This window comes from Sus scrofa, chromosome 13, assembly GCF_000003025.6.
Source record: "Sus scrofa isolate TJ Tabasco breed Duroc chromosome 13, Sscrofa11.1, whole genome shotgun sequence".
NCBI lineage: Eukaryota > Metazoa > Chordata > Mammalia > Artiodactyla > Suidae > Sus > Sus scrofa.
In genome coordinates this window covers 117,944,043-117,956,256 of record NC_010455.5, presented here as the reverse complement: position 1 = coordinate 117,956,256, position 12,214 = coordinate 117,944,043, and the positions used below count along the sequence as shown (strand labels likewise).

Genomic DNA, 12,214 nt, shown 5'->3' with positions numbered 1-12,214 from the left:
TCACCAAAAAGGAGACATTTCCCCTTATGCTAATATTGTTTTCCCAGCAGTCAAAAATATCTCAAGAGATTCAATAAGGAGATGGAAAAAGGTGATTTTGAAGTATTATTTGAAAAGAAATAGGCTGAAATAATTGCTGGAGGGTGTCATGATGTGATAATCAACTCATAAAGTTTCACTGTGCTTTTCTCTTAAGGATAGAATAATGTAGAAGCATACTGGCTCAATGTAATCTAAATCCATTCATATGCTTGAGTGCTTGAGTCAGGATGTATTTCCTTTTTGCTATCTTCATGTTGTTCCAAATAACAGATTAATATTGACCTTTTGGTATACTTGTATTTAGAAAATTGAGCTTGAAGTTTGGGTAATTACGTGTATGTATTTCTCACAATGTTTTAAGCCACTGAATTCAAAAAAGGGGAAAAAAAAACAAAAACAAAAACCTGCATAGCTGTATTACTGTCAGCCCTGCAGAACTGCTGATAAGCCATGATAAGCCAAGTTGTATAGTTTTATGAATTGCCAAATCAATAATCAGCCAGGTTCTGAATTCTAGAAGCATTATCCCACAAGATAAATGGACAAGTCAGAATTAACATGGCTTGATTTTAAGGTACCAAGTGGAAGTGGTAATTCAACCCAGGGAAAATCTTGCTTTAATAAATGAGCGCATTCATGTGATCTGGCAGTGGTTTTAGATGCTTTATATGGAACCATGGAGATGTCATGTGGCGGACCTTCCTGCTCTGTTCTTGGACTGTATCACACTTGTAAAACAGCGAAGCTCATGGGGTACTAACTCAAAAACAGGCTGTAAAGAAATAAAGTTGCTAGCAGGCACTAACCTGGGTGTCATGACTCTTTTCAGGTAGTAGGTGTAACCTTGAAGAAAAAGTGGCACTGTCTTCAAAAAAGTGACCTGACCCTGGCTTTGGTGGGTTTTTCTGCAAGAAATAAAAAGCACCGCATGTGTTTATTATACATCCTTTCTAGCTGACCACTGCTTTGTTCTAGAGTTCAGCATGAAAGGACTAATTTTTGTTTTGTTTTATTTTTGTTTTAGTGAAATGGCATGTCCGTTGCTAATTCTAGCTATTATAGTTGCACATGTGAAAAATAACCTATATGTAGTTCATAGATTGGTAGCATTTCAAATAAATGGTATAATGAAAAATTGACCTGAAATTTTTTGAGATGCTTATCAATTGACACTTTTTTTCTTAGCCCAAGGAGTCTGAATTATTATTTTTTTAATTATTTTTGTAACATTAGATATGTTTTTTTAAATATATTAGGAATTTAAATATAAGCATGCCACTTTGTTACTGCTGTATTATTAAATTTCTTGGAGCATGGAAAGAATTCTTCACAAATGATTTTGCTCTTTTGAAAAAAGTAAGCTGCAAAAATAATTGTGAAATTATATTTAGTCTCTAAATGAGTGTAGCTTATAAGGGTATCTGAGCGTATAGTATGTATTTGTTTCATCCAAATAATTTTTATATTTCGGAAAAAAATGTCAAATAGTTCAACAGTGCCATAATAAATCTTTTCTCAGAATTCAGAATTGTATGTATCTCTATTTTAGTAAGTTGACATTGCTTCTGTACAGGAAAAAACTGAAATCGTTATGCACCCCAATTCATTATGCAATGAACCATTATTTCCCTTTGTTCTTCCAGAAGTTAGTTAATCTAAGCATTATGCCCATATAAACTTGTCAGAACACATATGAAAACTATTACTGTCATATCTGCTAAATAAAATCTCTAATAGTTGCTATTTCATCATAGATATATCATCATTTAATAATGCTAGTTCTTAAGTTAAAACCAAAGAAACAAACTTTCAGCATTCTAAAGAGATTCACACATCTTTAAATGTAGTTGTTATACAGAAAGTTCTTCTTTGTTACAGTAAATAAAAGCTGCCACTTGTTAATTTTAGAAAGGCAAGGCCTGAGAACATGGACAATATTTTGTTTCCTAGAGTGCACCTACCTTCTAAACACTTAAAGCCCTGTGCAAACCAAAGATAATAATGTGGTTCTATACTTTTTTGTTGCATAGAAACTATCAGGATTTATTAACCTCCAGAGTTAATATTGACCCTAGCTCTTAAATCCTTTTTGGACAACAGACCCCATATGTCCATTTTTGTTTCTTTGCCTCTGATATCTCTGTATGCCACATTTGTATTTTAAGTAGATTTATGACCATCATATGTGCACTTAGTATAAAATGGTTTTCTCCAGGGAGGCTCTCCCCAGAGACCAAAGAAAATAGAAGTTTTTCTTTTTAAAGTGTTTAAAAATTATTTAATTTTTACATAGTATGACATATTGCTATTTGGGCTGGGAAGATGATATTTTGGTTTTTGTTTTTCCCATATGACATATCCGCTCTCAAAAACTTAATAATCTGGTAAACTAAAACCACAGAAAGCCAGTATGCCCTTTTATAGTCATAATTATGCTTGCATGAGACCAAAAAATATAGTTATCTGTTTATCAGTGCCTCAGTTACTAATCATCCTTTACTTACATCTAGATGGATGAAGTTCTCCAATTAAAACACATTTCTAAACTCTATTAAAATGCTTTGATCTCAAGAAGAACATGGAAAGTTGCAAATCTTTTTTCATACTACCTCCACAAAATAAACAAGCTGGGTGAATTCCTGTGAAATAAGGCCACTGGAAAATTTTTAGAGGTTTCATGATGCATTTATTCTTTGTGCCTAATCCACTCAAAAATGACAGACTCCAGAGACCACCCAGCAAAAGCCCTCTGTGGGAGTGAAAGACCCTGATCTTAATCCCTATCCCAAACACCTGTCATTCAAAACATTTAGGGCCTATGTAGGAATAATTTATAAATGAACGTTAACGGGCAATCCATTGTGTTTTTAAATTGATACGGTAAAAATTTTGTCATGTCATGTAAATTGCCTTAAAATATATTATACATATAAAATACTATGTTAAAATTAAATAATATAATATGTCAGCTGTAAAGGTGAAAAAGTAGCTAACTAAAAAGTTCACAAATAATCTTTTTTCAGATTTTGTGTGTTTTCTCCTCAGCCAAAAGCCTCAAGATTCACTCGCAGCAGCCTACCTCTTCTTTTATGTTGGATTGCTCTTTAAACATTAGAATATCTTGTGATAAATAATAAGTTAAAGATTTCTCCTGACACAAGTCATTGTTGATTTCACTGTTATAGGGAAAAGGCTCTAGGGCGGCAGATAAGGCTGTTGCCATGGTGATGAAGGAGATACCGAGGGAGGAGTCTGCTGAAGAAAAGCCCCTCCTTACTATGACATCACAGGTGGGCAGACCCTTAGAAGGTTCCTGTAGGAAGCTGACATATGTTAATATATCAGACATTGTGATTTTTTAACTAGAAAAAAAAACATTAACTCGATCCAATTTTTAAAAAACACAGTTTCAATGAAACAATTATTCAATATAAAATGAAAACCAAAATTGCTTTTAAAAAAAGGAAAATTCCATCATTTAGTTACTTATTCGTTGATAGTAATTTTCATTACTCAACTTTAGTTTAAAAAAGAAAAAGAAAATGTACGTGCAAGTAAACATGTTGCTTCTTTATAAAGGAGTCTTGTTAACAACTTTGGGAAAGAAATAACAATTCAGCTAATGGAACATTTGAAAAATAACAACCAAAAAAAAAAGAAGAAGAAAGAAAGAAAATCAAATTCCTATGAATAAATACAACTTATATTGTATACATATGTCAGTTTACCAGTAGAATATCTAAATTTTATTAAATGTTAAATATATTTATGTTGTGACTATGCATACTACATATATGTCTATACATATTTATGTGAATAACTAATTTACAGGAATGAGCCAGAAGTCCCTGAGTCCCCATGCAGAAAATGGCATTTGTGACCCCTCTTCTACTTAGTGACCTTGACAACAAAAAAAATCATCTCTATTAAAAGCACATGAGAGCCATTTTCAGCATTTATTTTAACAAGTGTAGAAAAAAGTTTGCATTTGTATGCAAAGACACGCTGAGACTGAATCCTGTATGTCCTCAGGGACTTTTGAAACACCCTGTAAAATTCACATACATATGTATAATATACTCTCATCACCACTCTGTGGAACTATCAGTTTTAAATTCTTAAATGCAAAATATTTTTACTTGCATTTATCTTATAATTTAGATTAGATTATTATCTTAAACATTTTTTCCCGTAATGCAATAGTAAATGCAGTGATTCAGTTCTAATTATATGAACATGTCTAGAATTAGAAAAATGTCCATTTAAATTTCTTATGAAAGGCATTCATAGCAAAAGCTAAATTATGGCAACTTATTTTGAGAATATCATCAGATCACATCCCCAGCTGCTGCCAACATGTGGGGGTTTATTTCATTTTAAACATTGTGTTGTAAGTAATGAAAATTATAACAACATATAACATCAAAATTGAATAATAAAAAAGTTATTAAAGATTCCCAGGACTTTGGGATAAATCTTATGTTGTGAGGTTTTTTTGGAGGTTTTTTGTTTGTTTTTTTAATGCAAAACAAGAGATGCTCCTCCCAATGACACATAGCAATAGTTGTAAAGGAATTTGCTTGATATTTATCAAGGACTGCATTCTTTATTCAGTTTACAAAGCAAAATATACACAATTTTACATTGGCCTCCTGTCCTTTGCAGAATCCATTTCCAAAATATACAGTCCACAGTTCCTCAGGTGAATGCTATGAGAGGTGAGAACTGCTTGGAGTTCTCAGCTAATGGCAGAGCCATGTACATCAGTAGATAAGACCTACCCAAATTTGCAATTGACATAGTTGTAACATATCATTTCAGGACGTCACAATTCAGGACAGGCTCTAGTGCCCAAAATGCTTTTTCTTCAAAACCATGCACTGCTGTGTGCTTTCCAGAAATCCTTTTCAAATGTCCAAAATTACCACTTTAACCTAAACTTGAATTTAAATTTAATGCAAAATAATATTTTTTATTTTTTTAGTTAGAAAAGAAATTGTGATATTACCGTTTTCTCATACTCAGAACATCTGTGTGTACCAAGTTCCTTCTTTAATCCCTTTCTAATGTTGCATTAACTGTTTTTAAAAACTAGTTACAATTTACTGCATGAAGATGATGTAATGCTTTCTCTGATGCATCATATTCTTTTTGCATCCTGACTAGTTTATGAATCAGCAAATGGAGAGTTCTGATTCATAAAATGCAATGCACCTATAGTGTTGATAATTTTATGGAATTAATCCAGTGACAACCTTGATACAATTATTTCTCAGTCAAATGTGGTTTTATTAGTTAATATACTTTTTCCACTATACACAAGTGGCTTCTTCCCTGCTATGCACCAGTGGCGTGCACAAGCCAAAAAGCAGCAGAATGATCTGAAAAAGTGAGTACTTCTCATGGCAACCACAGCATCCAACCTGTGTACCTATCATACCACATTCTTAATCGTTATCTTGCGTGAATGTATTAGTGTCTTGAAACCTGTCTGTCCCTTGTCTCCTGTAAAGCCCCTATGACATAGTGCTACATTCTGCAGGATACATTGACTCATCTGCATCACTGGTATGTCCATGCCAGCAGCTCATTCATAATTCCAGAAACATCAGAAGCTAATTGCTGCTCTCTCAATAATGTCTTCAGGATAATCATAATTGATAAATACAGAATAAGTCCTTGAAACACTTAGTCCCTACCTTGTTTAGTAACGTTCATTCCACAGATTAAGTGTAGAATAATTTATATTGAAGCATTTTTACATTATGTGATTATTAGGATCACTTAGAGGAGTTTAGCCAAGCATACACCAGTCAAGTCATTTATCGTGCATTGAACAAATTGAACAAAACAGATGAGCTGGCTAAGTGACCTGAACTCAGAAATTGCTGGACCCCTGAGAACTGCTCTTTTTGTTTCAATTAATTATTAATTCTGTGATAAACAATATGGCAAGCCCTTCATAGAAGCTCAAGTTCATGCTGTGCTACACTGTAAGTCAAACAGTATGTAAACAAATGTGCATTGATGAAAGGTTTGAAGGGAAAAAATATGTGAACCATTAAATTTTGGAGGAAACAAAGAGTTCCCAGACCTGAGCTCTTTAATACAGCAGCCACTAGCCATACATGGATACCTCCCAATGATATAGGCTGTAAGTATAAAATATAAACCAGGGAGTTTCTGTCCTGGCTCAGCAGTAATGAATCTGGCTAGTATCCATGAAGATGTAGGTTTGATCCCTGGCCTCATTCAGTGAGTTAAGGATACGGCATGGCCATGAGCTGTGGTGTAGGTTGCAGATGTGGCTCAGATCCCATGTTACTGTGGCTGTGGCGTAGGCCAGCAGCTACAGTTCTGATTCAACCCCAGCCTAGGAACTTCCATATGCTGCTGGTACAGCCCTAAAAATAAATAAATAATAAAATACACATCCAATTTTGAAGATTTAGTCCAAAGAAAAATAATGTGAATTATCATATTAATAGTTTTTTTGTTGATCACATGTTGAAATGATAATACTTGGATATATTAGACTAAATAAAATATGTTATGAAAATTATTTTCGTTAGGAGTCCTTCTGTGGCTCAGCAGGTTAAGGACCCAATGGTGTCACTGCTGCTGCTTAGGTCACTGCTGTGGCATGAATTCAGTCCATGGCCTGGGAACTTTCACGTGCTGCTGGCACAACCAAAAAGAAAAAAATTATTTTCATCTATTTCTTTTCACTGTTTTTAATGTGGCTACTAGAAAATTTTAAATTACCAAGCTTTCATTATATGTCTATTGAACAGTACTATGTTAGGCTGTAAAAGTATTTTTTTTAATCCTGTTTGAAGATAGAATGGAAAACTATCTGCCAGAAGATTGAATATATCATAGAAAAAAGTCCATTCTTTATGAGAATGAAATTACTTTAGTGAATATTTTTCTTTAGTAAGGAAACTTCGGAAATTTTCATTTTAACTACATCCTGTGGTACTCTTTTAGCAAGGTATTAGCCCATTCATTTTTTTTTTGCTACAAAGCACAAAACTCTGTGTTTTGTGCCTTGAAACTTAAAACAATTGTTCCAGACCTCTTCTCGTCAAGGGAATTTTGTTTTGAAAACTCAACCTTAATATCTCAATATTGATTTAATTTTGTGTCTGAGAAAGATAAAAAGAGTAATGTCCTTGATTGGAAAAACATTTGCAAGGCTGCTAAATATAGTCTTGTTTGGGTTTTCTATTACTAACTTGAAACAACTGCTTTGACTATATTCTTCTTCCTACCTTGATGTTAGTACTACCCAAGCTGTAAATGGTAATATTTGTTCATTTCCCCATGAATAGATTCACATTTTATATGCCTAACTATACTGTCAGAAAAATATTTGTAGTCAGTTGATTGACATTTAGATCAAGTCAGAGTTGAAAATTATCATATAGTTATCTTTTACAAGATCCACTAGACCTCATGTATAGAACTGGGAGTTGGGGCAATACCATTAGCATTCTCATAAGAAATTAATTTTGTTGGGAGTTATAGTCACCAAGACTAATATTCAAAGGCTGGATATTTAAGGGATGCGTGATAATGATTTAGCTATCTTGTCTTTTCAATGGATTGAGTCAGTCCACTTAGTTTTAATGTGATCACTATTTGATAGGCTTTGCACACACTTCTAAACTTGGACAGGACTAAGAAAGCCATAAACATGGTTTAAGTATAAAATTATAAACAAAAACCTATTTAACAAATGACACTTTGAATCAACAGAATACAAATAATAAAGGAATTTTCAAAACTCATAAAGATATCTATTAAAAGCATATCTATTTTTATTTATATAGAAACAAAACCTTAATTTTTCTGTTATTTATGAGATAAAAAGGAGTTATATATTTTATAAAATTTTTAAATCAACATCACAAATATGAGATATATGTCAACTGTTTTTTTAACTTATTAGCTTCAATGTATTAACTTTTAAAATTATTCTTGAAGTACTAAAATATTTACAAATAAAAACAGAATATTTTACTTTAAACAGCAGATGGAGATCTTCAATCTGAAGTATAAAATTATAGAATGAGTTATTATCCTTTACAGACTTTGTTTTATTTTCTAAAATGTATTTTGGTTTGAAGTTAGTTCTTATTGATATGTTATCACAAACTTCAGCTCTATATTTTTTTAATGAAGGACCTTAGCAATATATTGTGTAAAGAAAAATAGACTTCAAAACAAGTTATGTTTAATGCGCTGGAGCTTAAGTAGCAGGGAGTATTTAAAAGCAAAATATTTTCATTCATCTTGATTAAAAGTTCTCTTACAGCTTGGGTCATATAATCATTTAATTTTTAACATTCAAATTAAGGATATTCCAAGTTGAACTAAAGCAAATGAATTTTTAGATAGTTTTAAAACAGACAATAATTCATTAAAGCTGGATCATATTGTCGGCATTTTGTTCAACACTAAGCACCGTATTGATATAAAATACTGTGGCTCAGTGGTGAACGAACCCGACTAGTATCCATGAGGACATGGGTTCAATCCCTGGCCTTGCTTATTGGGTTAAGGATCCAGAGATGCCATGAGCTGTGGTGTAGGTCAGAGAGGCAGCTCAGATCCCAAGTTGCTGTGGCTGTGGTATAGGTTGGCAGCTACAGCTTTGATTCAACCACTAGCCTGGGAACCTCCATATGCCATGGGTGAGGCCCTAAAAAGACCAAAAAAAGACAGAAAAAAAAAAAAACCAAATTGGCCACATCAAATGATCAGTCTAAGTCATAGGTAAATTGAAGGCATTTGACTGAATATTTCATTTACAATCTGTGATTATAAGGAAGATGTAAAGATTCAATAGTCTTTTGAATTCTAAGTGACAAGAAGCCCCTACATGCAAATTCTCGCCTGTCTTTTTACTTCTGCTGTTTTCTTTTTGTTTCCATATCCATTGACCATTAAGGGTTTTCCCTCAAAATCTCTGAATTTGAATCTCTGATATAAAATTCCTGAGTGAGGTAGGGGTGTTATGTCCTGAAGTGTTACTGGCCTCCCATTTGCATTGGCCCATGTCCTTCTTCCAAAGATGGAATGAGGCAAGTCCATGCCTTGATTTCAATTTTTCTCACTAGACATTCACTCTTTGCATTTTTGACTTGTTGATAGAAGCTTTGCATATGGAAACGTTCCTTTAGGTACCTATAGGTTTCCAAGCATTTCAATGACGTGACAGTGGGGAAAGTGGAATTAGGTATGTGGTTTAACATCTTCCAGGAAATTAGTAAACATTTATGAGGACCACTAGCCTCTCTATGAGTTGATGAAACCAGTATGAAATTGAGGATGTCCCTACAATCATTCTTTTACACAATTCACTGTTTAGTTGCATAAAATCGGTCGATATTAATTAAACTGCTACTGTGAGATACAAAAATAATTTAATAAGGTCTCTACTTCAAAGAAGTCATGTCTAGTGGGAGGAAAACAGATAAAACTAAGGTTATAAAACTAGGTAAACATGGGAGTGTAGAGCTGCTGTAGGATGGCACTCTGCTGCCTAGCCCTTTAGACAGTTCCCAATGCGTCGATAGAACAGGGTCCTACAAGAGAAATAAGAATCTGTCACTATTAGAAAGGCCTTTAAACTAATCTAAATATTGAGAAGAGGACAAAGAAAGATAATAAAGAAAAATTTTAAATGTAAACAAGCTGAGACAAAGGCCTTAGCAATTAATGAAGTAGGTCATTTAACTCATTTATGATCATCTGATTGGACCAAAATTGCAATCACTCCAACTCAGTTATTAAAAAAAAAAAAATGGAAAACTTTTGACTCACATTTTATTATTTTTAGAACATAAATGAACTCTGTACCAAAAAGATGAAATGAGGCAAGTTCATAAAGTATTTTTAAGCTAGAGGAAGTAATTCTAAGAAATAATCAATAAGCTATATCCTACCAATGAATAAAGAGAAAATAAATAGCATTCTATCTGGAAGTAAAGCTTAGGGGAATTATTTGGGAGATTCAGTTCAGTTCGCAATATTCCTTTATGAACCCAAAAGGTTTACTTATTCTCAGGTCACCATAGAAAAACCATAACTTTGTTTGAAAATCAGAAGAGGGCATGTGAAAAGCTAGCTTATCTATACAAATATAAATAAAATGGGACTTGGTATGGATAAAATAATAATTCCTGCATTCATATGACCAAAGATACGGTTCAAAATTGAACTGTTTGAGATAGGTATTTCTATATCTTTCAGTTTCTGCAAAGTCACAGTCCAGTTTGGTAGCCAATTACTGAGCCCCTCTTACATGAAAACATTCTATTTGAAGTTATGGAGGATATAAATACGAGTAAGACAGAGATTCTGACCTCAGAGCTTATAAGAAAATTTTTTGTCATGATATCTCCTGTTTCATCTTCCATGTATCAAACAAAACCAAAACACCTTCAGTTCCCAAATTACCTTTCCATGCTATCTGAAATCTGGCCCTTCATCTTCTTCACCCCGAGCCCCACCACTATCCCCTACTCCAATCTCAGCATTTCCTGACAGCTAAGCTGTGTTCTTGCTTGAAAAGCCCAGACTCACAAAATAATGTGTGTTTCCTCTTTGATTTGTGTCTGTGGAAGAAAGTCTCAGGAACAGCTCAGTTATAGGAACAGGACAGACGGAACAACTCCGTCAGTCCAGGAGTGATATGTGGTCACAAACAAGATATTCAGTGTGGAAGAAACACTGACTTTATGAGGCAGAGGATTAGGAAAACACTGGAGAAGCCATGTCTTAGTCCTGGGCTCCTTAGGGTCTCTCTGCACAGTCTCCTCTTTGGTGTTCTTTTCTTTCAATGCTGAGGAAATCTGAGTGGTAGAAGTTTTTTCTCCAGAAAATAAGTCTGAGTTTAATTGAGGGGAGACACTCAAAAAAAAAAAAAAAAAATCCTGTGACTTCTGAGAAAGCAAACTTGCCTTCACAGAATAGGCCTTTCAATTAATTGTGCCTTTTCCTTTGCATTTCCATTGAGATGTTATGTGGAAAGGTCTTACTTTCTCAAATTCTTTTATCGAATTTAGACTATAATTTGTAGTGTTTACAACTAAAAGTATCAACATAAATCTAATATCCTGGTCTTCTAAAACTATAGGTAATTTAAGTCTATTCCACATATCTACTCACAGAGCTGTGATTTGGAAATAAATTATTAGTCCTTTTATTTACAGAGGAGTTTGTGTCCAAGTTAAAGAAAAATTGTAAGGGGGCTTTCATGGAATATAAATCATACATATCTTTACGTAATAATTTATATTTCTCAAAACCATGAATAACAATAAATTTTCTTATAAAATCAGACTTCTTCAGAAAAATAATGATTAACAGAGAGTTCTGACATCACACATACGTATATATACATATTTTAAAGTTGAAGTTATATTGAGTTTTTGTAACCTTTTCACTTTCTGCTAGGTCAATAAGACCTAGAACCAGAGACCAAGTAATCAGAATGCACATCGTAATAAATGGAAGCCTATTACAATAAATTTTATGAGTATAGTGTGGTGCCATATTTGATGGTAACCTTTATCTTCCACAATGTCTATAGCACAGCAGAATCCAGCTCTCATTTAACAGCCATGAGAATGACAGTCTGGAGGTGGGCATTGTTGCTAAGTCAGGACCACATCATTCCAGTGATATCATACTAGATGGGTTCATGACACTAAGCACATATGGCTAAAAGGGCAAGTTCTCCCAGGAAGTGTACACTAATGTATGGGCCTTTTGGATACTGTTGGGTAAATACAGTTTTTATAGGAACTAACTCTAAATGAAAAACAGATCCTGGAAAACTAATCATGTTTTCAGAAGAGCTGGCATAAACCATGGCATTTACAAAACTCAAATATATTTTATCCTAGAAGCATGAAAGGCTCAAAGTCCCTCAACATTAATAAATATTTCAATATAAATAAGATTCCAAAAATGTTCAAATTCAGAAAAAAAAATGCAGAAACTCAGAGTTTCATTCATAGATTAAAAGGGTATCCTCAAAAAGTTATGACCAAAACAGACCTCAATACCAAAGGTGCCTCTTTGTTTTCAGCCTCCAAATGATTACTGAATGTTTCCATATTCCTCCTTCAGCAATAATAGAATTATATTTTTTATTCTG

The 12,214-nt window shown here is 33.5% G+C and overlaps 1 protein-coding gene across 22 annotated transcripts in view; it reads left to right on the top strand.

The window, feature by feature from the left end:
* Window positions 1-12,214, top strand: part of PEX5L (peroxisomal biogenesis factor 5 like) — a 256,185-nt gene that overhangs the window by 132,127 nt on the left and 111,844 nt on the right. For 9 of the 22 annotated variants that reach the window (XM_021071222.1, XM_021071218.1, XM_021071223.1 and 6 more), the window contains one exon: window positions 3,228-3,332. The exons of 9 other annotated variants lie outside the window; for them this stretch is intronic. In XM_021071222.1, the coding sequence (XP_020926881.1) occupies window positions 3,228-3,332 (105 nt within the window). Of the gene's footprint in view, window positions 1-871; window positions 938-3,227; window positions 3,333-12,214 lie in introns of all 22 variants that reach the window. 4 more of the 22 variants (XM_021071219.1, XM_021071214.1, XM_021071215.1 and 1 more) reach the window with 1 other exon arrangement.